The sequence below is a fragment of the Balaenoptera acutorostrata genome, chromosome X, assembly GCF_949987535.1.
Source record: "Balaenoptera acutorostrata chromosome X, mBalAcu1.1, whole genome shotgun sequence".
NCBI lineage: Eukaryota > Metazoa > Chordata > Mammalia > Artiodactyla > Balaenopteridae > Balaenoptera > Balaenoptera acutorostrata.
The window spans coordinates 132180070-132207601 of NC_080085.1; the positions used below are offsets into that span (position 1 = coordinate 132180070).

The following is a 27532-nucleotide window of genomic DNA, read 5'->3' on the forward strand; positions in this document are numbered from 1 at the left end:
GCGCTGAGAGAGCCATTAGAGCAGGAACACCAGCGTAAGGACTGAGGACCAGCCGGAGCCAAGGCCCCGACCCCAAGGAACAATCTGGCATGTTCCAGGAAAAGCAAGAATGGCGGGCTGGAGGCAAGCGAGCAAGGCGCAGAAAATGAGCCTCTAAGCAGGAAATAGTTGGGCAGCCTGCTACAGGACTGCTTGATGCGTATAACCCTAAACCCTCTAGTTCTGGGAGCAAAAACCTGACTTGAGTTGCCCCCGTGGAGAGTCACACCTTCTCACCCAGTTTCCAGACCCAGAGCCCCCCTGATGGAAGGGGAGGCCGTGTTCCCTGGGAAGGACCTTGTTGCAGCATTGCTGGAAGTGCACACCGCAAATCTTCCCAAGCCTTCCTAAAGGACCCATTCACTAAAGTGACAGGTCGTCCTGGAGAAGAACAGGTGTGTCACACCTGTCAAGTGACATGGGGAAGACTTTGTTACCTTCTTGCTGTCCCCACCTCTAGAAGCGTGGGCACCTCTGGCGGATACTTAGATCCCTGGTGGTATGGGTACTAGCTCTGGACACTTCTCTGGCAGCTATCCTTGGGCGGGCGGGGGAAGGATCCGTGCTTTATCTTAGAATATCTCAGAGGCACACTCAGGAGGCGCTGGAATTCAGTGGGCGGGGAGAGAACTGTGTGTGGGGGTGGGTGCCACATTCTGGGCCGTGGGAGGGTGGAAGCTCCCAGGAGTACAGATCAAGGCAGCTCTGAGAGGCCAGGACTGGGGCCCAGCCGGACAAGGAGTGACAGTGCTCGTTTGCCATCTGGGTGGGGTCGCCACCTTCCTCTTCCCCTTCTCCAAGTCACCCTGGGGAGCACAACGTCTCTTTTCTCTGCCGGGTCAGGGTGGGCCCAACGGTGCTCACGGGGGTCTCCTGAGCCCTGGATCTTGGGGGCGGTTTTTTCTTGGCCTTTCTCGCGGGAGGGCGCAGACCCCGCCCCGGGTCTCCAGGGAAGGAGGACTTCTCGTACAGCCCGCAAAGAAGAGGGCTCAGGACTCTTCGGTTATGGCGGGGGGTGGGGGGGGGGTGCGGAGGCGGGGCCTATCTTTAATTTACCTGGCAGGTATTTTCTTCTTGTATTCTGGCCACATGGTTTACATGCTCAGAGCTAAATTAAGGAGTCAGCTCAGGGCTGGCTTTTCAGGCTGTATACTGTCCTCTAGTGGTGCATCTCCTGCCCAGTACCATTTCCAGGGCTTGTTAAGGGACATGGCTCTCTGCTGGTTTAGATAACAGCTCCTTCCTCATTTAGGATTTTGTCAAGGAGAAACCAAATTACACATACAAGGCACAAACGCAATAAAGCAGGCAGCCGGTTCTTAATTGCTTTATTAACATTAACTTTAACTAGCATGCTTAGCAGATGAGTACAGTTGAGATAACAGTTCGGGTTGGTCACTGGGCAAATGAGACACTTCTGAGATCTCACAGGAGGGTGTGGTGTGGAGACGAGAACGGGCTGTGTCCTCTCCGCGGAGCAGTCGCCGCAAGCAGCACGGGACACACTAGGCGCAGCCTCCTCGCGGAAGAGAGGAGATGAAGGCAGACACCAGAGGAAGTTCCAGGGCAACTGCGCTGACACAGTGCCTGGGAGGCTACAGGTAGGATGGCAGCAGGTGGACTGAGCTGGGACAGCGGTGCGCAGCATGGGGGTATAGCGCTGCCAAACCTGGGCAACTGCAGTCTACAATTCAATTCGCATTTTCTTTACTTATGACACACATTTAAGAAACTGTTACCTTATGTTGGTCCCCAGCCCAGTTATCTGTAGTCTCATCAGAAAATTTATTAGGTGGTTGTTTTGTTAGCTATTCTGTCACTTAAAACCTTGTCTTGTAACCCACATTTATGATTCAAAGGTGAAAGTTACTCTTGTATACGTAGTTATGGCTTAACAGGAAAGTAGTTAACTGGCTTTGCTTTTAAAAAGAATAAAGCGCAACAGTATAGATTTAAGTGATGGTTTGGCAATAAGCATAAATGTAAGGTAAAGAGGCCAGTCTTCTAAGACCAAAGCCAACAGCTATTTTAATTCATTAAGACACACTTCACAGCCATTATGATGTGTCTGGCACTGATTCCAAACATACTGAGCAGCTCACTCGGCCTTCCGCTCCGAGGCACTCCTGACACTGCCAGCTGATGGACCAGGATGTCAGGCTCCATGGACACCGCTGCACAAACAGCCTCCCCGATGCCACCTGGGGAAGCAAGGGACATCAGGCTCTGTTCTGGAAACAGCTAGTCAGCCTTAAAACCCCATCGCATAGACGCCTTTGAATTTGTGGTTCCCAGGGAAAGATATTTTTCACTGGCTGTTGATTCATAAACAGCCATTCCCCGACTGACCAGAAGCGTTCTCGTTCAAAAGTGCGAGTCTCCAAATTGCTCCCAGCCTCACTCATGGCAGGGGCTCTTTCCACTGGGGCTCCACGGACACAGGCGTCTGTGGAACTCAGATCCTCAAAGCTGTCAGAAACCTACGAACTGGGTGCCGGCTTCGGAAGGGCCAGCTGGCAAGGCTGCCCCTGGGGTGGTGCCCGGGCAGTGGGCTGGTGCGAGTGCCCTGCATCAACGAGACACTTTCCCTACTGATAAGGGTGGTCCCTGTGCCTGGACTCTGGCACCACAGGGTGGTTTATGGGGCACACCTGCTTTCCCCTGGGAATCGGGAAGTTTGGCACGTGCCGGGCTGCGACCAGCCCTCAATGAAACCCGGGGCGCTGAGTCTCGAGTGGGCTCCCTGGGTCCCCAGGGAGGCATCTGTGACTGCCGGCGAAGGGAGAGTGCTCGGCTGGCCCCTCATGGGAGGGAGAGAGGAAGCTGAAGGGGTGGGGCTCTCCACCCCCGACCCGTGTCTTCTGTCCTTGGGGGTGCTGGCGTGTGCCCTTTCCCTGCCATCAACCTCAGCCGGGAGGGCACTGGAGTGCTTTCCTGCAGATCACGGGGGTGCTCTTGGGGCCCCTGACACGCAAACACATGAAGCTCCCCACTCCCTCCTCTGCCCCACCTGACCTTCCCTGGCCAAACACTGCCCAGCCCCCTCTCCCTGGCCACACTTTTCCTGCATTTGCTGTGTTCTCTGCTTGCAAGGCACTATTGCCATTTTTCTGTGGGGGGCAAACTATTAATCATTCAATACTCAAGAGCAACTGTGAAGCTTCTTATGACGCCTCCCCTCACAATGCCAAGTTAGACACTCCTCTGCACTGCCACTGAGCCAGCTACCCGGGGACCAGGCACTGCACCCTGCGCTGAGCACACACAAACGAGGATGGGCACGGCCCCACCCTTAGCCAGCCAGTGCAGGCGGGCAGGAGACCCTATACCCACACCGTCGCAAAGAGCAAGTAATACAGGTTGCTGGGTGAGTGGTTGGCTGGAGGTGCTGCCCACGATCACGGCACACCTCTGGTCAAGGAAAACAAAAACACGCTGCACCAAAGCAGACTTTCAAAGTGGTCCCCAAGGCCTGCACACACCTTCTGAAGAGTGATCCTCCACTGTGATAATCTGGCCACCTGTGGCTTTTGCGTTGGAGATGATGGTGGCTGCATCCAGGGGTTTAACAGTAAACAGGTCGATGACGCGGATAGAAATATCTGGAGAACAGAGATAACCAGCTTGGTGTATGAAGCAGACTTAGAATAAAAGACAGATGGGGGCACACAGGCAGCCCAAGTCCTGCCACTCCCAGCTTGAACTTCAGCATTCAGCAACAACCAACTGACCTTCTTGCTTAGAAAGATCATCGGCGGCTGCTAAGGCTTCATGCAAGGTCACTCCAGCTCCAACAACTGTGAGCTTGTCGTTGACACCGTTGCGGACGACCTGGTGTCGCACCCACAAAACAAAAATGCTGTGCTTACTACACACAGAGTGTGTCTCAAAGTGGAGGACACTCTGCTACACTGCTCTCCTGAGCCTACCAATGTCACTCCTTAATAGTTCACTATAAAAAAGGCCGAGTCAGCACACTGACCAACAAGGACATATTCTTTTTAATAAGCCCCACTTCATGTTTGTTTAACAAATTCACCTACTTTTCCTCATGATTCACGATGCCAAATTACTAAGTTCTTTTACAATACGTATGCAAAATGACCCTTTAGCAAAGCAGGTGCATTTCCAACTGGGATGTGAAAGGCTGAAGGCCAGAAGCGAGTTGTGCAGCCCATCTGCTCCAGAGCACGGACTCACGCCCACCAAGGGGTCTGCAAAGGCGCCACCTCCGGGCTGCGTGAACATCTTGCTGGGGCACTCACACAGACTGGACTGCAATCACGAACACGCGGATGGGGACCATTTGGGGGCATTTTCGAGGTGCGTGCCCAAGTGCCCTGTGAAGCCCGTGCATTAGCGGGCCCCTTCTGTGGCTGTGGAAAGCAAATCTCAGAACAGGAGGAACTCGCCCAGGGCAGGGCTGAGACCAGCAGCCAGGCCCATCTGACTTCAAAGCCCATGCTCCCAACCACCCGCTATTCTGTAAGCAGACAGGGTTCTCTGCTCTTTTTTCCATCGTTTTGTTTCCTCCAAAGTCACCCAACCAAAGGCATCTGGAAGTCTGCATTGCATTCCTCTGTATAGCTTTTCCTGTGGCTTAAGAACCATTGCTGACTACAGATATTCAGGGCTTCAAACCACCCACCCCCATTCTTCGAGAATGTTCTAGTGTTTTCATACACACACACACACACACACACACACACACACAAATATACATGTATAGATACATACATATACACACATACATACACACACCTACGTCCCCCTTTGCAAATCCAGCCCTTGAATTATCCATGGCATGCATATTATCACACACGTTTTAACTCACATCAGGAAGTTTACTTCATTTTGTCAGGACAGGACAAACATCAGGGGGGGAAAAAAAAGAAGAGAGATATGAGAAAGCTTTGAAAACCATATAACTATCACCAAGACACACTCCCCACCACCCCCGGAGGCAAACATATGGCTTTGAGTTAAACGTGGGAGTCCAGGGAACAATAGTGTGAGCGTGTAGTCCACACTGAAGTGAATAATACAGCTTTTCCATTCAGCAGAATGGAACTATGGGGGACTATTAACGGCTCTGGGCGCACCTGCTCTACTGCGGCACTAAAGCCACCCAGCGCGCATTCACTCATCCTGAGCACTAGCCACTGTGAATTCTGGGGCAGCCTAGCCCTTAGCCGTCAAGCTGGAAGTCACCTATTGCTCTTCAAGAGTGGCTATCAGTCTTTCACATACTTAAGGAGAGTATTAATGACGTTCTAAAAGGCTTATAAGATAAAGACAGGACATAAAACTTTCCTATGCAGTATGATCTCAACTAAGATATACACATATATATACGTGTATATAGAAAAAGCCAGGAAGAAAACACGGCCAAATGTCTGTAAGCCCTGCTCTCTAGGTGGTGGGCAGTCACTTATTTTCTCCACAGACGCTGCTGGTTTTCTGCACGCGCAGCTCGGACAGGCAGGCACACAGACGTCGAGCTGCCGTAGGGGCTTGAATCCTGGTCTTCCTGAACACTTTCTCTGGCCCTCATCTACAAAACATGGCTGGCTGCTAACAATCTGTGCTTCTAGGGCTTTCTCAAGGATACAGGAGATAGGAGGCACCTTGCAATGCCAGCCTTTATCAGCAGGCCTGGGGGCGAGGCCACAATCCATGTGCAAAACCAACCGCAGGGTCACACAATGGCCAGAGGCAAGATGGTTCATATTTGTTTGTTATATTCCTGGCCTTGGACCTGCAAAACCAGAACCTAACAGATATACTATTCATCTGAAATGGGTTCTATTATTTTGTTTAGCTTGAGGCTGTGATAAGGTACAGCAAAGCAACTCAAAAGCCTTCAAGTTGTTACCAGCTTATCTTTAAGGGCTCAACAAAGAGACTCCTTTCAGAAAGGAGGAAAGTTCGGTTCAGGCTGATATTGGCAGAATGTTCCTTCCTGAAGAAAAGCAGGCAAAGGTCATGAATTTTTTTTAAACTAGTGCAAAGAAAGAATGAGGCGTCAACTGTGGATGTCTCTAGCGCTGGCTTTAAGAACAGTGCTCTCCACGTGAACTGATGCTGGAAGACACTGGAGAACTTAAGGCCTTACCTTGGCCTGTCCAACCTCAAAGTTTTCGTATACGGTGTAAATAACTGCAGTTGCTGGCCGACTGGTCCGAATGTAGCACATCCCCTAGGGTGTAAATGAACACCAGAGCCACAGTTTAGAAAATCAAACTAAATTTCCAACTAATAAACCTCAAAAAGAAGCGGGGGAGGACCTAACAATTCTTTGTACTAAAAACAAAATGTGCCTTCTGGAGTGAGGGCCAACTGTCACGGGGTCAGGTTACTGCGAAGGACCCTGCTGGGTGCCCTGTGACGAGCTCTCCACACTGTCCTGCTCACCCGTTTAGGAAAGCTTTCTCAAATATAAATCGATCGGTTGTGTCTCCACAGAACATAAACGTGGAGCAGGAGCGCTGACTCACCTTGACTAGAAAGCCTAAAACACATGGGAAACAACTTTTGTCACAACAGCTTGTAATGAACGCTCCATCCTTAGAAGGACCTTAGACACCGGAATATAACATGACTATTTCTCCAATAAAAAGATGTAAATACGTTTTTTATCACCTTGAACATATAAACAGGAATGTAAATGAATACTCAAATGTCTAGTATTTGTTAATTTACATACATATTTAAATCGTACATGATAAACCCATACATTAATTTAGGAACACTGATTCCTTTTGTTCATTTACATGTTATGAACTAGTTCTATTCGGTGTATTTTTACAAGGTAAAATTTACTTAAGTGGAGCACGCCCCGAATTCTGATAAGTTATACACCATGTAACCATCTCCTGAGTCTGGACAGCATTTGCACCTGCCCAGAAAGTTCCCTCATGCCTCTCTCCTGTCACTCTCCCCACCCAAGAAGCAACCTCTATTCTGATTTCCGTCACCACAGCTTTGTCTCTTTTGAACTTCCCACAAATAAGATCCTGCAGCACACGAGATTGCACTGTACATGCAAGGACATAGAACAATGTCCCGGATATAGCACGTAGAAAAATCCAGAACAATGTGTGAGGCCACTTAGGTTTAAAGGAAAAAAGTAAAAGAAACTCATGTCTCTAACACGTTGGAAATGCTTGGAACGGAACTCGTACAACCCACCCCAACTGTGCCCAGGTTTGCCTGTGCAGGGGCATGGGTGCGTGCAGGCCTGGAGGGTGAGGTGAGTCTGGCGGCCGCTAGCTAGAATGGTTAGAAAGGTAAAGATTCTGTCCCCTAGCCTCTGCTGCGGCTGGGTTCTGGACAGGAGTTAGGTTGTGTCCATCTGATGCCCCTGGGTGAGACTTCAGGAGGGGCAGGCAGGGCAGAAGCCAGACTTGTAGCCTTCTAAGCTGTTTCTGAGGGCGGGACAGGGCTGGGGACCCCAGGGTTTGTCTGCAGTGGCCTCCCACTGGCAACTGTCCAGTTTTCTGATATCACGAGGTGGCAGCTGCGCGGGCTGTGTCTAAGGCCAGCACATGATGGCTTGGCGCTGGGACCCACTTCCGTGGCCCTGCCAAGGGCTCCCTGTCTCAGAGCCCCAGAGCACCCCCTCTTCTTGACCCAAGTCCCACCCGATACAGGTCGTCAGGGGTTCGAAATTCTTCTGCACTGCTTTTTACAACGCGAATGTGTTCATGTTCTTCGTGGTTCATCACCCTTTTCTGGGGCAATGGTTCTACTTTTAAAAGGAATCCTACAACCAAATTTCCTATAACGAACATCTATTTTCTTTATGCTGAGAAAAAAATGGGGAAAAAAAAATCAAGCCATCAGTACCAAAGCAGCATCAGAGCCCAGCAATGTTTTCTGTCGGCGCCAGTGCCCCCTTACGGATACCTCGGTGTTGGCCGCCAGGAGCACGGCGTGCTCCGTTGAGATGGCATCGCTCGGATAGAAAATCGTGCAGTTCGGAACCGCTCGGAACATGGCCAGATCCTCCAGGGCCATCTGGGAGGGGCCGTCTTCACCTGAGAAAGCAAAGCCACAGCCCAATGGAAAGGTGAGCCCGCCCAGTCAGCCAAGCACGCGTGCCACCGGGGTGGCCGCCAGCGCAGCGCAGGTCACTGCCACGCCCCGCCTGAGGCTCCCAACTGGCGCTGCAAGCAACACGGCACAGGCCTCTTCTCGGCCCCAAGCCTCGCCAACCCCTGGCACACGGTCCTAGCGCTGCTGCCCTGCGCGACCCAACACTCGTCCCCGAGCGCCAGGTCTCTGGCCCTGTGCACTTCTCCCTAGGAGGCCCCCTCAGACTCTGTCATTTCTTCTCTGCTCTTCTACCTTCTCCATCAAGAGACTAAAGTTTTCAGACTCAAATGGTCTCATTCATTTCTCATGGCCTTCAAAGTAGCTGAGAATCACAGAACATAGCCTTTGGGGTGCCCTCGGGGTGCTGCTGGAACTCAGAGGGCCTTCGTGGGGGGGGGAAAGAGACTCTGTGCAAAGAGAAAGCCCGATGTACACCAGGGCGGCCTAGCTCTTCCAGCTAGGAAGGGAACTGTCGCCGCGTACACCGCCTGGCCTGGGACCACTGTCTCTCCTCAGAACCCCGGCTCCTCTGGGCTGGACCTAGAGCCACTTCTCCACTCAGCTGAGTCTAAAACTGACTCCTCACCCAGCCCCAGGCAGAGACCCCGGACCCCTGTCCAGGCCCTCCTCCCTCCTTGCTCTCTTCCCCTGCATCTGGCCATCCAGAGACTTCTTAGCCAGTCTTGCTCTCCCAGGAAGTCCCCAAGACGACACCCAAACACGCACGTCCAGCCCTCCCCTCCAGCGTTCTGGCAGCAAGCGTAAGCTGCCACATCTACCTTGACCTGCCCCGCCACAGGAATGTCAGGTGCCCCGTCTCTCTAGACTCCCCATTTCTGTCATCCCGGACGTTTCCCAGGCAAGAAACCCCCGGGGACTGGGGTTCTGCTGTTCCTGCCGTCTGAGACTCCTCCTGTCAGCAACGCTGAAATCCTTCTTCAGGTTCTCACAGACTCGCCCGATTTTCTTTTTTTTTTTTTTTTTTTCCACACACACACACTGTATTTTATTTTTACAAGAGATAAATAGACTGACACCAAGCATTGTACATGGATGACCACAACAAAAGCAACAATGATTGCAATTACCAAACATGAAACACACTTATACTATGTCATAATATTGACATTCAGTCCAGTAATCCTCCACTGTAACAGCTCCTTTACTTTGCAGTGAAAATTGATTTGTATATTCTTTGCCTCTGAGTCCTTGTGGGATTTTTTTTTTTTTAATTCAGACAGAAAGTCACATAAATTATACTCATCCTCATCAGTTCACTCAGTCCCATGTAATTAATTTCTTTTTTTTTTTCATCTTGATCTTTTGTTAGCACTTTTATGAGTTCATCAGTTTTTCATTAGAGTTCTGAAAATGCTTATTCATTCAGTTCAGCAGTACAGTCAGTTACCAGAAACCTGTACTTGTCAGAGTCTTTTCCATGAATTTCTTGAAGATGAAACCCTTTTATAGGAACATATTTGCAAAATCATCAGAGTACACCCAGAACTGTCTGTAAATGACAAAAGACTTAAACATGACCATGGTTAAAGATTTGAAGAAAGTTCATAATAATGCAGTTGACAAGAAAATTAGTTATTTCTGAGATATACATTTTAAAGTAATAACTAGGATTATTACTTATAACATTATACCAGAACATATAAGATTTTTAGACGTTTCCTGTAATGTCTGAAACATTTATATTAACATATTTCCATACATATTTCCATACAAATACAAATATAAGATTTTTAGAAATTTCATGTAATGTCTGAAACATTTATATTAACATATTTCCATACATATTTCCATACAAATACAAATATAAGATTTTTAGAAATTTCATGTAATGTCTGAAACATTTATATTAACATATTTCCATACATATTTCCATACAAATACAAATATAAGATTTTTAGAAATTTCATGTAATGTCTGAAACATTTATATTAACATATTTCCATACAAATAACCCAATGAAAGTTTAGTATTAGTTGTTTTGTTTGTTTTTTTATACTGCAGGTTCTTATTAGGCATCAGTTTTATACACATCAGTGTATACATGTCAATCCCAATCGCCCAATTCAGCACACCACCATCCCCACCTCACCGCAGTTTTCCCCCCTTGGTGTCCATATGTCCATTCTCTACATCTGTGTCTCAACTTCTGCCCTGCAAACTGGCTCATCTGTACCATTTTTCTAGGTTCCACATACATGCATTAATATACGATATTTGTTATTCTCTTTCTGACTTACTTCACTCTGTATGACAGTCTCTAGATCCATCCACGTCTCAACAAATGACTCAATTTCGTTCCTTTTTATGGCTGAGTAATATTCCATTGTATATATGTACCACACCTTCTTTATCCATTCGTCTGTTGATGGGCATTTAGGTTGCTTCCATGACCTGGCTATTGTAAATAGTGCTGCAATGAACATTCGGGTGCATGTGTCTTTTTGAATTACGGTTTTCTCTGGGTATATGCCCAGTAGTGGGATTGCTGGGTCATATGGTAATTCTATTTTTAGTTTTTTAAGGCACCTCCATATTGTTCTCCATAGTGGCTGTATCAATTTACATTCCCACCAACAGTGCAAGAGGGTTCCCTTTTCTCCACACCCTCTCCAGCATTTGTTGTTTGTAGATTTTCTGATGATGCCCATTCTAACAGGAGTGAGGTGATACCTCATTGTAGTTTTTTTTTTTTTTTTTTTTTTTTTTTTTTACAAGAGATAGATAGACTGACACCAAGCATTGTACATGGATGACCACAACAAAAGCAACAATGATTGCAATTACCAAACATGAAACACACTTATACTATGTCATAACATTGACATTCAGTCCAGTAATCCTCCACTGTAACAGCTCCTTTACTTTGCAGTGAAAATTGATTTGTATATTCTTTTCCTCTGAGTCCTTGTGGGATTTTTTTTTTTAATTCAGACAGAAAGTCACAAAAATTATACTCATCCTCATCAGTTCACTCAGTCCCATGTAATTAATTTCTTTTTTTTCATCTTGATCTTTTGTTAGCACTTTTATGAGTTCATCAGTTTTTCATTAGAGTTCTGAAAATGCTTATTCATTCAGTTCAGCAGTACAGTCAGTTACCAGAAACCTGTACTTGTCAGAGTCTTTTCCATGAATTTCTTGAAGATGAAACTCTTTTATAGGAACATATTTGCAAAATCATCAGAGTACACCCAGAACTGTCTGTAAATGACAAAAGACTTAAAAATGACCATGGTTAAAGATTTGATGAAAGTTCATAATAATGCAGTTGACAAGAAAATTAGTTATTTCTGAGATATACATTTTAAAGTAATAACTAGGATTATTACTTATAACATTATACCAGAACATATAAGATTTTTAGACGTTTCCTGTAATGTCTGAAACATTTATATTAACATATTTCCATACATATTTCCATACAAATACAAATATAAGATTTTTAGAAATTTCATGTAATGTCTGAAACATTTATATTAACATATTTCCATACATATTTCCATACAAATACAAATATAAGATTTTTAGAAATTTCATGTAATGTCTGAAACATTTATATTAACATATTTCCATACATATTTCCATACAAATACAAATATAAGATTTTTAGAAATTTCATGTAATGTCTGAAACATTTATATTAACATATTTCCATACATATTTCCATACAAATACAAATATAAGATTTTTAGAAATTTCATGTAATGTCTGAAACATTTATATTAACATATTTCCATACATATTTCCATACAAATACAAATATAAGATTTTTAGAAATTTCATGTAATGTCTGAAACATTTATATTAACATATTTCCATACAAATAACCCAATGAAAGTTTAGTATTAGTTGTTTTGTTTGTTTTTTTATACTGCAGGTTCTTATTAGGCATCAGTTTTATACACATCCGTGTATACATGTCAATCCCAATCGCCCAATTCAGCACATCACCATCCCCACCTCATCGCAGTTTTCCCCCCTTGGTGTCCATATGTCCATTCTCTACATCTGTGTCTCAACTTCTGCCCTGCAAACTGGCTCATCTGTACCATTTTTCTACGTTCCACATACATGCATTAACATACGATATTTGTTTTTCTCTTTCTGACTTACTTCACTCTGTATGACAGTCTCTAGATCCATCCACTTCTCAACAAATGACTCAATTTCGTTCCTTTTTATGGCTGAATAATATTCCATCGTATATATGTACCACAACTTCTTTATCCATTCGTCTGTTGATGGGCATTTAGGTTGCTTCCATGACCTGGCTATTGTAAATAGTGCTGCAATGAACATTCGGGTGCACGTGTCTTTTTGAATTACGGTTTTCTCTGGGTATATGCCCAGTAGTGGGATTGCTGGGTCATATGGTAATTCTATTTTTAGTTTTTTAAGGAACCTCCATATTGTTCTCCATAGTGGCTGTATCAATTTACATTCCCACCAACAGTGCAAGAGGGTTCCCTTTTCTCCACACCCTCTCCAGCATTTGTTGTTTGTAGATTTTCTGATGATGCCCATTCTAACAGGAGTGAGGTGATACCTCATTGTAGTTTTGATTTGCATTTCTCTAATAATTAGTGATGTTGAGCATCTTTTCATGTGCTTCGTGGCCGTCTGTATGTCTTCTTTGGAGAAATGTCTATTTAGGTCTTCTGCCCATTTTTGGATTGGGGTGTTTGTTTCTTTGATATTGAGCTGAATGAGCTGTTTATATATTTTGGAGATTAATCCTTTGTCCGTTGATTCATTTGCAAATATTTTCTCCCATTCTGAGGGTTGTCTTTTCGTCTTGTTTATGGTTTCCTTTGCTGTGCAAAAGCTTTGAAGTTTCATTAGGTCCCACTTGTTTATTTCTGTTTTTATTTCCATTACTCTAGGAGGTGGATCGAAAAAGATCTTGCTGTGATTTATGTCAAAGAGTGTTCTTCCTATGTTTTCCTCTAAGAGTTTTATAGTGTCCAGTCTTACATTTAGGTCTCTAATCCATTTTGAGTTTATTTTTGTGTATGGTGTTAGGGAGTATTCTAATTTCATTCTTTTACATGTGGCTGTCCAGTTTTCCCAGCACCACTTATTGAAGAGACTGTCTTTTCTCCATTGTATATCTTTGCCTCCTTTGTCATAGATTAGTTGACCATAGGTGCGTGGGTTAATCTCTGGGCTTTCTATCTTGTTCCATTGATCTATGTTTCTGTTTTTGTGCCAGTACCATATTGTCTTGATTACTGTAGCTTTGTAGTATAGTCTGAAGTCAGGGAGTCTGATTCCTCCAGCTCCATTTTTTTGCCTCAAGACTGCTTTGGCTATTCGGGGTCTTTTGTGTCTCCATACAAATTTTAAGATGATTTGTTCTAGCTCCGTAAAAAATGCCATTGGTAATTTGATAGGGATTGCATTGAATCTGTAGATTGCTTTGGGTAGTATACTCATTTTCACAATGTTGATTCTTCCAATCCAAGAACATGGTATATCTCTCCATCTGTTGGTATCATCTTTAATTTCTTTCATCAGTGTCTTATAGTTTTCTGCATACAGGTCTTTTGTCTCCCTAGGTAGGTTTATTCCTAGATATTTTATTCTTTTTGTTGCAATGGTAAATGGGAGTGTTTCCATAATTTCTCTTTCACATTTTTCATCATTAGTGTATAGGAATGCAAGAGATTTCTGTGCATTAATTTTGTAACCTGCAACTTTACCATATTCATTAATTAGCTCTAGCAGTTTTCTGGTGGCAGTTTTAGGATTCTCTATGTATAGTATCATGTCATCCGCAAACAGTGACAGTTTTACTTCTTCTTTTCCAATTTGTATTCCTTTTATTTCTTTTTCTTCTCTGATTGCCGTGGCTAGGACTTCCAGAACTATGTTGAATAATAGTGGTGAGAGTGGACATCCTTGTCTCGTTCCTGATCTTAGAGGAAATGCTTTCAGTTTTTCACCATTGAGAATGATGTTTGCTGTGGGTTTGTCATATATGGCCTTTATTATGTTGAGGTAGGTTCCCTCTATGCCCACTTTCTGGAGAGTTTTTATCAGAAATGGGTGTTGAATTTTGTCAAAAGCTTTTTCTGCATCTATTGAGATGATCATATGGTTTTTCTTCTTCAATTTGTTAATATGGTGTATCACATTGATTGATTTGCGTATATTGAAGAATCCTTGCATCCCTGGGATAAATCCCACTTGATCGTGGTGTATGATCCTTTTAATGTGTTGTTGGATTCTGTTTGCTAGTATTTTGTTGAGGATTTTTGCATCTATATTCATCAGTGATATTGGTCTGTAATTTTCTTTTTTTGTAGTGTCTTTGTCTGGTTTTGGTATCAGGGTGATGGTGGCCTCATAGAATGAGTTTGGGAGAGTTCCTTCCTCTGCAATTTTTTGGAAGAGTTTGAGAAGGATGGGTGTTAGCTCTTCTCTAAATGTTTGATAGAATTCACCTGTGAAGCCATCTGGTCCTGGACTTTTGTTTGTTGGAAGATTTTTAATCACAGTTTCAATTTCATTACTTGTGATTGGTCTGTTGATATTTTCTGTTTCTTCCTGATTCAGTCTTGGAAGGTTATACCTTTCTAAGAATTTGTCCATTTCTTCCAGGTTGTCCATTTTATTGGCATAAAGTTGCTTGTAGTAGTCTCTTAGGATGTTTTGTATTTCTGCGGTGTCTGTTGTAACTTCTCCTTTTTCATTTCTGATTTTATTGATTTGAGTCCTCTCCCTCTTTTTCTTGATGAGTCTGGCTAATGGCTTATCAATTTTGTTTATCTTCTCAAAGAACCAACTTTTAGTTTTATTGATCTTTGCTATTGTTTTCTTTGTTTCTATTTCATTTATTTCTGCTCTGATCTTTATGATTTCTTTCCTTCTGCTAACTTTGGGTTTTGTTTGTTCTTCTTTCTCTAGTTTCTTTAGGTGTAAGGTTAGATTGTTTACTTGAGATTTTTCTTGTTTCTTTAGGTAGGCTTGTATAGCTATAAACTTCCCTCTTAGAACCGCTTTTGCTGCATCCCATAGGTTTTGGGTCGTCGTGTTTTCATTGTCATTTGTCTCTAGGTATTTTTTTATTTCCTGTTTGATTTCTTCAGTGATCTCTTGGTTATTTAGTAACGTATTGTTTAGCCTCCATGTGTTTGTCTTTTTTACGTTTTTTTCCCTGTAATTCATTTCTAATCTCATAGCGTTGTGGTCAGAAAAGATGCTTGATATGATTTCAATTTTCTTAAATTTACTGAGGCTTGATTTGTGACCCAAGATGTGATCTATCCTGGAGAATGTTCCGTGTGCACTTGAGAAGAACGTGTAATCTGCTGTTTTTGGATGGAATGTCCTATATATATCAATTAAATCTATCTGGTCTATTGTGTCATTTAAAGCTTCTGTTTCCTTATTTATTTTCATTTTGGATGATCTGTCCATTGGCGTAAGTGAGGTGTTAAAGTCCCCCACTATTATTGTGTTACTGTCGATTTCCTCTTTTATAGCTGTTAGCAGTTGCCTTATGTATTGAGGTGCTCCTATGTTGGGTGCATATATATTTATAATTGTTATATCTTCTTCTTGGATTGATCCCTGGATCATTATGTAGTGTCCTTCCTTGTCTCTTGTAACATTCTTTATTTTAAAGTCTATTTTATCTGATATGAGTATAGCTACTCCAGCTTTCTTTTGATTTCCATTTGCATGGAATATCTTTTTCCATCCCCTCACTTTCAGTCTGTATGTGTCCCTAGGTCTGAAGTGGGTCTCTTGTAGACAGCATATATATGGGTCTTGTTTTTGTATCCATTCAGCCAGTCTATGTCTTTTGGTTGGGGCATTTAATCCATTCACGTTTAAGGTAATTATCGATATGTATGTTCCTATGACCATTTTCTTAATTGTTTTGGGTTTGTTTTTGTAGGTCCTTTTCTTCTCTTGTGTTTCCCACTTAGAGAAGTTCCTTTAGCATTTGTTGTAGAGCTGGTTTGGTGGTGCTGAATTCTCTTAGCTTTTGCTTGTCTGTAAAGCTTTTGATTTCTCCATCAAATCTAAATGAGATCCTTGCTGGGTAGAGTAATCTTGGTTGTAGGTTCTTCCCTTTCATCACTTTAAGTATATCATGCCACTCCCTTCTGGCTTGCAGGGTTTCTGCTGAGAAATCAGCTGTTAACCTTATGGGGGTTCCCTTGTATGTTATTTGTCGTTTTTCCCTTGCTGCTTTCAGTAATTTTTCTTTGTCTTTAATTTTTGCCACTTTGATTACTATGTGTCTCGGCGTGTTTCTCCTTGGGTTTATTCTGTATGGGACTCTCTGCGCTTCCTGGACTTGGGTGGCTATTTCCTTTCCCATGTTAGGGAAGTTTTCGACTATAATCTCTTCAAATATTTTCTCTGGTCCTTTCTCTCTCTCTTCTCCTTCTGGGACCCCTATAATGCGAATGTTGTTGCGTTTAATGTTGTCCCAGAGGTCTCTTAGGCTGTCTTCATTTCTTTTCATTCTTTTTTCTTTAGTCTGTTCTGCAGCAGTGAATTCCACCATTCTGTCTTCCAGGTCACTTATCCGTTCTTCTGCCTCAGTTATTCTGCTATTGATTCCTTCTAGTGTAGTTTTCATTTCAGTTATTGTATTGGTCATCTCTGTTTGTTTGTTCTTTAATTCTTCTAGGTCTTTGTTAATCATTTCTTGCATCTTCTCAATCTTTGCCTCCATTCTTATTCCGAGGTCCTGGATCATCTTCACTATCATTATTCTGAATTCTTTTTCTGGAAGGTTGCCTATCTCCACTTCATTTAGTTGTTTTTCTGGGGTTTTTTCTTGTTCCTTCATCTGGTACATAGCCCTCTGCCTTTTCATCTTCTCTGTCTTTCTGTAACTGTGGTTTTTGGTCCACAGGCTGCAGGATTGTAGTTTTTCTTGCTTCTGCTGTCTGCCCTCTGGTGGATGAGGCTATCTAAGAGGCTTGATGGGAGGGACTGGTGGTGGGTAGAGCTGACTGTTGCTCTGGTGGGCAGAGCTCAGTAAACTTTAATCCACTTGACTGTTGATGGGTGGGGCTGGGTTCCCTCCCTGTTGGTTGTTTGGCCTGAGGCAACCCGACACTGGAGCCTAAGTGGGCTCTTTTGTGGGGCTAATGACAGACTCTGGGAGGGCTCATGCCAAGGAGTACTTCCCAGAACTTCTGCTGCCAGTGTCCTTGTCTCCACGGTGAAACAGAGCCACCCCCCGCTTCTGCAGGAGACCTTCCAACACTAGCAGGTAGATCTGGTTCAGTCTCCCCCGGGGTCACTGCTCCTTCCCCTGGGTCCCGATGCACACACTATTCCGTGTGCGCCCTCCAAGAGTGGGGTCTCTGTTTCCCCCAGTCCTGTCGAAGTCCTGCAATCAATTCCCACTAGGCTTCAAAGTCTGATTCTCTAGGAATTCCTCCTCCCGTTGCCGGACCCCCAGGTTGGGAAGCCTGAGGTGGGGCTCAGAACCTTCACTCCAGTGGGTGGACTTCTGTGGTATAAGTGTTCGCCAGTCTGTGAGTCACCCACCCAGCAGTTATGGGATTTGATTTTACTCTGATTGCGCCCCTCCTACCGTCTCACTGTGGCTTCTCCTCTGTCCTTGGACGTGGGGTATCCTCCTTGGTGAAGTCCAGGGTCTTCCTGTCAATGATTGTCCAGCAGCCAGTTGTGATTCTGGTGTTCTCGCAAGAGGGAGTGAGAGCACGTCCTTCTACTCCGCCATCTTGGTTAATCCACCTCGCCCGATTTTCTATCCACTGCTAACACACGCCTCGGTCCTCCTCCCGGCTCCCGTGTTTCCCCCAGCTTCCATGTAGCCCATCCACGGTTAATGCCCACGTGTTGGGCGCCTCGAGGTTTCCCATTCTGTCCAAGCAGGCTGCTCGGGCTGGGGGAGCCCTGGCAGGCTGTGCTGCTCACTTTGCTGTGCCCATGCAGCTTGTCCCCACTTAGACTAAGGCGACCAGAGAGCAGTAAACAATTCGGTGATGCCAGGGTGACCCAATCTCTACCTAGTACGTGGCTTGACAAAGAAGAGGCACTCAGGACAGATAATTATTTCTCGATGACAGAAAAAATGGGCACTTTTCAGTAATACCAAGAGATCGGCTCAAAAGTTACCCAGAGTGTCTGGAACTTCTAAAACATGACATGGCTTTTTTCAAAACGGAGGTTATGATAATCAAACATTATGGAACCTTAAGCACGCTGGCAGTTCAACCTCTTACAGGCTAATCTTTCTCTGTAAAGGAGGAAGGCGATTAAAATGACGGCATTGAGAACTCATACCTATGGATACCCCGCAGTGGGACCCAATGAGGTTGACGTTGCTTTGAGAGATGGCTCCCAGCCGGATCTGATCAAATGCTCGGCTCAAAAAGGCAGCGAAGGTGCAAACAAAAGTAACAGTCCGACCACGGGTGGCGCATCCCAGAGCCACGCTCACCTGCAACACAAAGCAGGTGAATTAGAACACTCCCGGACACCACTGCCCCTTCCGTTCCCCAGCACAGAGTGTGGGGATCTCAGGGAAACCTCTACTCTGCACCCTCTCACCTTGCCACCCCTCCCCCAGGCACCTACCTGGGAAAACCCCAAACCTGGCAAATCCACGGTGTCCCCTGAATGCTGCCACAAAAGAGGAGCTGCGGTGCTGACCATGCTCCTTCAAATCCAAGATGTGGAAGCTCGAGACACTCAAGGCTGCCCTGCAGTCACCGTGGGTCTCCTTCCTATTCTCTTCCCCTACCTTCTGTCCCCTCTCTCCCTGCCCCTTCGCATGCTTCCCCTGCGCATTTCCTGGGGAAGAGAGGTAAACAACGGAGGCTCTCCCATCCCGTCCCCACGTCCCCGCCGTGTCAGTAGGAGACGGGGCAGACCGGTACCTACTTGAGGCCCACGTGCCCACCCTGCTGAACCTCAGCCTTCTCCTGCTTCCTCAAGGGCATCTCTGAATGTGCAATCATTCCCTCCACTCCCATGTTCCCTCACTTTCTCCCTCTCTGATGACTGAAGTGTGTGCTACTATCTTCCATCTTCCCCCCTCACTTTCACCTTGTCTTCCCGCGCCAGATGCTGCCCTTCGTCTATGTTCTCCTTCACAGGAAACTTCGCACACTTCCTAATTTCCCACTTTCTGCCCGTTTCCCTTCATCTAGGCTGCCATTCCCTGTGAGGGACCCAGAAGCTGCCAAACAGAGAGGACACCTGACCCTGCCTGCATCGTACCTGACCTCTCAGGAGCCTCCAGCACTACAGACCCTGCCTGCATCGTACCTGACCTCTCAGGAGCCTCCAGCACTACAGACCCTGCCTGCATCGTACCTGACCTCTCAGGAGCCTCCAGCACTACAGACCCTGCCTGCATCGTACCTGACCTCTCAGGAGCCTCCAGCACTACAGACCCTGCCTGCGTCGTACCTGACCTCTCAGGAGCCTCCAGCACTACAGACCCTGCCTGCGTCGTACCTGACCTCTCAGGAGCCTCCAGCACTACAGACCCTGCCTGCGTCGTACCTGACCTCGCAGGAGCCTCCAGCACTACAGACCATGTCTGCGTCGTACCTGACCTCTCAGGAGCCAACAGCACTACAGATCCTGTATGCATCGTACCTGACCTCTCAGGAGCCTCCAGCACTACAGACCCTGCCTGCATCGTACCTGACCTCTCAGGAGCCTCTAGCACTACAGACCCTGCCTGCATCGTACCTGACCTCACAGGAGCCTCCAGCACTACAGACCCTGCCTGCATCGTACCTGACCTCTCAGAAGCCTCCAGCACTACAGACCCTGCCTGCATCGTACCTGACCTCTCAGGAGCCTCCAGCACTACAGACCCTGCCTGCATCGTACCTGACCTCGCAGGAGCCTCCAGCACTACAGACCCTGCCAGCATCGTACCTGACCTCTCAGGAGCCCCCAGCACTACAGACCCTGCCTGCGTCGTACCTGACCTCTCAGGAGCCTCCAGCAATACAGACCCTGCCTGCGTCGTACCTGACCTCTCAGGAGCCTCCAGCACTAAAGACCATGCCTGCATCGTACCTGACCTGTCAGGAGCCTCCAGCATTACAGACCCTGTCTGAATCGTACGTGACCTCTCGGAAGCCTCCAGCACTACAGACCCTGCCTGCATCGTACCTGACCTCTCAGGAGCCTCCAGCACTACAGACCCTGCCTGCATCGTACCTGACCTCTCAGGAGCCTCCAGCACTACAGACCATGCCTGCATCGTACCTGACCTCTCAGGAGCATCCAGCACTACAGACTCTGCCTGCATCGTACCTGACCTCTCAGGAGCCTCCAGCACTACAGACCCTGCCTGCATTGTACCTGACCTCTCAGGACCCTCCAGCACTACAGACCCTGTCTGCATCGTACCTGACCTCTCAGGAGCCTCCAGCAATACAGACCCTTCCTGCATCGTACCTGACCTCTCAGGAGCCCCCAGCACTACAGACCCTTCCTGCATCGTACCTGACCTCTCAGGAGCTTCCAGCACTACAGACCATATCTGCATCTTACCTGACCTCTCAGGAGCCTCCAGCACTACAGATCGTGCCTGCATTGTACCTGGCCTCTCAGGAACCTCCAGCACTACAGACCCTGCCTGCATCGTACCTGACCTCGCAGGAGCCTCCAGCACTACAGATTCTGCCTGCATCGTACCTGACCTCTCAGGATCCTCCAGCACTACAGATTCTGCCTGCATCGTACCTGACCTCTCAGGATCCTCCAGCACTACAGACCCTGTCTGCATCGCACCTGACCTCTCAGAAGCCTACAGCACTACAGACCCTGTCTGCAACGTACCTGACCTCTCAGGAGCCTCCAGCACTACAGACCCTGCCTGCATCGTACCTGACCTCTCAGGAGCCTCCAGCACTACAGACCATGCCTGCATTGTACCTGACCTCTCAGGAGCCCCCAGCACTACAGACCCTGTCTGCATCGTACCTGACCTCTCAGGAGCCTCCAGCAATACAGACCCTTCCTGCATCGTACCTGACCTCTCAGGAGCTTCCAGCACTACAGACCATATCTGCATCTTACCTGACCTCTCAGGAGACTCCAGCAATACAGACCCTGCCTGCACCTTACCTAACCTCGCAGGAGCCTCCAGCACTACAGACCATGCCTGCATTGTACCTGGCCTCTCAGGAACCTCCAGCACTACAGACCCTGCCTGCATCGTACCTGACCTCGCAGGAGCCTCCAGCACTACAGACCATGCCTGCATCGTACCTGAACTCTCAGGAGCCTCCAGCACTACAGACCATATCTGCATCGTACCTGACCTCTCAGGAGCCTCCAGCAAAACAGAACCTGCCTGCATCGTACCTGACCTCGCAGGAGCCTCCAGCACTACAGACACTGCCTGCATCGTACCTGACCGCTCAGGAACCTCCAGCACTACAGACCCTGCCTGCATCGTACCTGACCTCTCAGAAGCCTCCAGCACTACAGACCCTGCCTGCATCGTACCTGGCCTCTCAGGAGCCTCCAGCACTACAGACCCTGTCTGCATCGCACCTGACCTCTCAGAAGCCTACAGCACTACAGACCCTGTCTGCATCGTACCTGACCTCTCAGGAGCGTCCAGCACTACAGACCCTGCCTGCATCGCTCCTGACCTCGCAGGAGCCTCCAGCACTACAGACCCTGCCGGCATCGTACCTGACCTCTCAGGAGCCCCCAGCACTACAGACCCTGCCTGCGTCATACCTGACCTCTCAGGAGCCTCCAGCAATACAGACCCTGCCTGCGTCGTACCTGACCTCTCAGGAGCCTCCAGCACTACAGACCATGCCTGCATGGTACCTGACCTCTCAGGAGCCTCCAGCATTACAGACCCTGTCTGAATCGTACGTGACCTCTCAGAAGCCTCCAGCACTACAGACCCTGCCTGCATCGTACCTGACCTCTCAGGAGCCTCCAGCACTACAGACCCTGCCTGCATCGTACCTGACCTCTCAGGAGCCTCCAGCACTACAGACCCTGTCTGCATCGTACCTGACCTCTCAGGAGCCTCCAGCAATACAGACCCTTCCTGCATCGTACCTGACCTCTCAGGAGCTTCCAGCACTACAGACCATATCTGCATCTTACCTGACCTCTCAGGAGCCTCCAGCACTACAGACCGTGCCTGCATTGCACCTGGCCTCTCAGGAACCTCCAGCACTACAGACCCTGCCTGCATCGTACCTGACCTCGCAGGAGCCTCCAGCACTACAGATTCTGCCTGCATCGTACCTGACCTCTCAGGAGCCTCCAGCACTACAGATTCTGCCTGCATCGTACCTGACCTCTCAGGATCCTCCAGCACTACAGACACTGTCTGCATCGCACCTGACCTCTCAGAAGCCTACAGCACTACAGACACTGTCTGCAACGTACCTGACCTCTCAGCAGCCTCCAGCACTACAGACCCTGCCTGCATCGTACCTGACCTCTCAGGAGCCTCCAGCACTACAGACCATGCCTGCATTGTACCTGACCTCTCAGGAGCCTCCAGCACTACAGACCCTGTCTGCATTGTACCTGACCTCTCAGGAGCCTCCAGCAATACAGACCCTTCCTGCATCGTACCTGACCTCTCAGGAGCTTCCAGCACTACAGACCATATCTGCATCTTACCTGACCTCTCAGGAGCCTCCAGCAATACAGACCCTGCCTGCATCTTACCTAACCTCGCAGGAGCCTCCAGCACTACAGACCATGCCTGCATTGTACCTGGCCTCTCAGGAACCTCCAGCACTACAGACCCTGCCTGCATCGTACCTGACCTCGCAGGAGCCTCCAGCACTACAGACCATGCCTGCATCGTACCTGACCTCTCAGGAGCCTCCAGCACTACAGACCATATCTGCATCGTACCTGAACTCTCAGGAGCCTCCAGCAATACAGACCCTGTCTGCATCGTACCTGACCTCGCAGGAGCCTCCAGCACTACAGACACTGCCTGCATCGTACCTGACCTCTCAGGAACCTCCAGCACTACAGACCCTGCCTGCATCGTACCTGACCTCTCAGAAGCCTCCAGCACTACAGACCCTGCCTGCATCGTACCTGGCCTCTCAGGAGCCTCCAGCACTACAGACCCTGTCTGCATCGCACCTGACCTCTCAGAAGCCTACAGCACTACAGACCCTGCCTGCATCGTACCTGACCTCTCAGGAACCTCCAGCACTACAGACCCTGCCTGCATCGTACCTGACCTCTCAGGAGCCTCCAGCACTACAGACACTGCCTGCATCGTACCTGGCCTCTCAGGAGCCTCCAGCACTACGGACCCTGCCTGCATCGTACCTGACCTCTCAGGAGCCTCCAGCACTACAGACCCTGCCTGCATCGTACCTGACCTCTCAGGAACCTCCAGCACTACAGACCATGCCTGCATCGTACCTGACCTCTCAGGAGCCTCCAGCACTACAGACCTTGCCTGCATCGTACCTGGCCTCTCAGGAGCCTCAGGCACTACAGACCCTGTCTGCATCGTACCTGACCTCTCAGGAGCCTCCAGCACTACAGACCCTGTCTGCATCGTACCTGGCCTCTCAGGAGCTGCCAGCACTACAGACCGTGCCTGCATCGTACCTGGCCTCTCAGGAGCCTCCAGCACTACAGACCGTGCCTGCATCGTACCTGGCCTCTCAGGAGCCTCCAGCACTACAGACCCTGTCTGCATCGTATCTAGCCTCTCAGGAGCCTCCAGCACTACAGACCCTGTCTGCATCGCACCTGACCTCTCAGAAGCCTGTAGCACTACAGACCCTGCCTGCATCGTACCTGACCTCTCAGGAGCGTCCAGCACTACAGACCCTGTCAGCATCGTACCTGACCTCTCAGGAGCCTCCAGCACTACAGACCCTGCCTGCATCGTACCTGGCCTCTCAGGAGCCTCCAGCACTACAGACCCTGTCTGCATCGTACCTGGCCTCTCAGGAGCCGCCAGCACTACAGACCCTGCCTGCATCGTACCTGGCCTCTCAGGAGCCTCCAGCACTACAGACACTGTCTGCATCGTATCTAGCCTCTCAGGAGCCTCCAGCACTACAGACCCTGTCTGCATCGTACCTGACCTCTCAGGAGCGTCCAGCACTACAGACCCTGTCTGCATCGTACCTGACCTCTCAGGAGCCTCCAGCACTACAGACCATATCTGCATCGTACCTGACCTCTCAGGAGCCTCCAGCAAAACAGAACCTGCCTGCATCGTACCTGACCTCGCAGGAGCCTCCAGCACTACAGACACTGCCTGCATCGTACCTGACCGCTCAGGAACCTCCAGCACTACAGACCCTGCCTGCATCGTACCTGACCTCTCAGAAGCCTCCAGCACTACAGACCCTGCCTGCATCGTACCTGGCCTCTCAGGAGCCTCCAGCACTACAGACCCTGTCTGCATCGCACCTGACCTCTCAGAAGCCTACAGCACTACAGACCCTGTCTGCATCGTACCTGACCTCTCAGGAGCGTCCAGCACTACAGACCCTGCCTGCATCGCTCCTGACCTCGCAGGAGCCTCCAGCACTACAGACCCTGCCGGCATCGTACCTGACCTCTCAGGAGCCCCCAGCACTACAGACCCTGCCTGCGTCATACCTGACCTCTCAGGAGCCTCCAGCAATACAGACCCTGCCTGCGTCGTACCTGACCTCTCAGGAGCCTCCAGCACTACAGACCATGCCTGCATGGTACCTGACCTCTCAGGAGCCTCCAGCATTACAGACCCTGTCTGAATCGTACGTGACCTCTCAGAAGCCTCCAGCACTACAGACCCTGCCTGCATCGTACCTGACCTCTCAGGAGCCTCCAGCACTACAGTCCCTGCCTGCATCGTACCTGACCTCTCAGGAGCCTCCAGCACTACAGACCCTGTCTGCATCGTACCTGACCTCTCAGGAGCCTCCAGCAATACAGACCCTTCCTGCATCGTACCTGACCTCTCAGGAGCTTCCAGCACTACAGACCATATCTGCATCTTACCTGACCTCTCAGGAGCCTCCAGCACTACAGACCGTGCCTGCATTGCACCTGGCCTCTCAGGAACCTCCAGCACTACAGACCCTGCCTGCATCGTACCTGACCTCGCAGGAGCCTCCAGCACTACAGATTCTGCCTGCATCGTACCTGACCTCTCAGGAGCCTCCAGCACTACAGATTCTGCCTGCATCGTACCTGACCTCTCAGGATCCTCCAGCACTACAGACACTGTCTGCATCGCACCTGACCTCTCAGAAGCCTACAGCACTACAGACCCTGTCTGCAACGTACCTGACCTCTCAGCAGCCTCCAGCACTACAGACCCTGCCTGCATCGTACCTGACCTCTCAGGAGCCTCCAGCACTACAGACCATGCCTGCATTGTACCTGACCTCTCAGGAGCCTCCAGCACTACAGACCCTGTCTGCATTGTACCTGACCTCTCAGCAGCCTCCAGCAATACAGACCCTTCCTGCATCGTACCTGACCTCTCAGGAGCTTCCAGCACTACAGACCATATCTGCATCTTACCTGACCTCTCAGGAGCCTCCAGCAATACAGACCCTGCCTGCATCTTACCTAACCTCGCAGGAGCCTCCAGCACTACAGACCATGCCTGCATTGTACCTGGCCTCTCAGGAACCTCCAGCACTACAGACCCTGCCTGCATCGTACCTGACCTCGCAGGAGCCTCCAGCACTACAGACCATGCCTGCATCGTACCTGACCTCTCAGGAGCCTCCAGCACTACAGACCATATCTGCATCGTACCTGAACTCTCAGGAGCCTCCAGCAATACAGACCCTGTCTGCATCGTACCTGACCTCGCAGGAGCCTCCAGCACTACAGACACTGCCTGCATCGTACCTGACCTCTCAGGAACCTCCAGCACTACAGACCCTGCCTGCATCGTACCTGACCTCTCAGAAGCCTCCAGCACTACAGACCCTGCCTGCATCGTACCTGGCCTCTCAGGAGCCTCCAGCACTACAGACCCTGTCTGCATCGCACCTGACCTCTCAGAAGCCTACAGCACTACAGACCCTGCCTGCATCGTACCTGACCTCTCAGGAACCTCCAGCACTACAGACCCTGCCTGCATCGTACCTGACCTCTCAGGAGCCTCCAGCACTACAGACACTGCCTGCATCGTACCTGGCCTCTCAGGAGCCTCCAGCACTACGGACCCTGCCTGCATCGTACCTGACCTCTCAGGAGCCTCCAGCACTACAGACCCTGCCTGCATCGTACCTGACCTCTCAGGAACCTCCAGCACTACAGACCATGCCTGCATCGTACCTGACCTCTCAGGAGCCTCCAGCACTACAGACCTTGCCTGCATCGTACCTGGCCTCTCAGGAGCCTCAGGCACTACAGACCCTGTCTGCATCGTACCTGACCTCTCAGGAGCCTCCAGCACTACAGACCCTGTCTGCATCGTACCTGGCCTCTCAGGAGCTGCCAGCACTACAGACCGTGCCTGCATCGTACCTGGCCTCTCAGGAGCCTCCAGCACTACAGACCGTGCCTGCATCGTACCTGGCCTCTCAGGAGCCTCCAGCACTACAGACCCTGTCTGCATCGTATCTAGCCTCTCAGGAGCCTCCAGCACTACAGACCCTGTCTGCATCGCACCTGACCTCTCAGAAGCCTGTAGCACTACAGACCCTGCCTGCATCGTACCTGACCTCTCAGGAGCGTCCAGCACTACAGACCCTGTCAGCATCGTACCTGACCTCTCAGGAGCCTCCAGCACTACAGACCCTGCCTGCATCGTACCTGGCCTCTCAGGAGCCTCCAGCACTAAAGACCCTGTCTGCATCGTACCTGGCCTCTCAGGAGCCGCCAGCACTACAGACCCTGCCTGCATCGTACCTGGCCTCTCAGGAGCCTCCAGCACTACAGACACTGTCTGCATCGTATCTAGCCTCTCAGGAGCCTCCAGCACTACAGACCCTGTCTGCATCGTACCTGACCTCTCAGGAGCGTCCAGCACTACAGACCCTGTCTGCATCGCACCTGACCTCTCAGGAGCCTCCAGCACTACAGACTCTGACTGCATCGTACCTGACCTCTCAGGAGCCTCCAGCACTACAGACCCTGCCTGCATCGTACCTGACCTCTCAGGAGCCTCCAGCAATACAGACCATGTCTTCATCGTACCTGACCTCTCAGGGGCCTCCAGCACTACAGACCATGCCTGCAACGTACCTGACCTCTCAGGAGCCTCCAGCACTACAGACCCTGTCTGCATCGTACCTGACCTCTCAGGAGCCTCCAGCACTACAGACCATGCCTGCATCGTACCTGACCTCTCAGGAGCCTCCAGCACTACAGACCTTTCCTGCATCGTACCTGACCTCTCAGGAGCCTCCAGCACTACAGACCCTGCCTG

At 49.0% G+C, this 27532-nt stretch overlaps 1 protein-coding gene across 1 annotated transcript in view; it reads right to left on the reverse strand.

The window, feature by feature from the left end:
• Positions 1 to 1930: 1930 nt before the first annotated feature.
• The window catches only part of LOC130706211 (transketolase-like protein 1), a 43408-nt gene continuing 17806 nt past the window's right edge, over positions 1931 to 27532 (reverse strand). Inside the window, exons 7-12 of the mRNA XM_057537521.1 lie at positions 18442 to 18598; positions 7948 to 8078; positions 6155 to 6238; positions 3771 to 3870; positions 3522 to 3641; positions 1931 to 2240 (exon numbers count right to left, since the gene is read on the reverse strand). Of these exons, the coding sequence (XP_057393504.1) occupies positions 2068 to 2240; positions 3522 to 3641; positions 3771 to 3870; positions 6155 to 6238; positions 7948 to 8078; positions 18442 to 18598 (765 nt within the window). The 3' untranslated portion in view covers positions 1931 to 2067. The remainder of the gene's footprint in view (positions 2241 to 3521; positions 3642 to 3770; positions 3871 to 6154; positions 6239 to 7947; positions 8079 to 18441; positions 18599 to 27532) is intronic.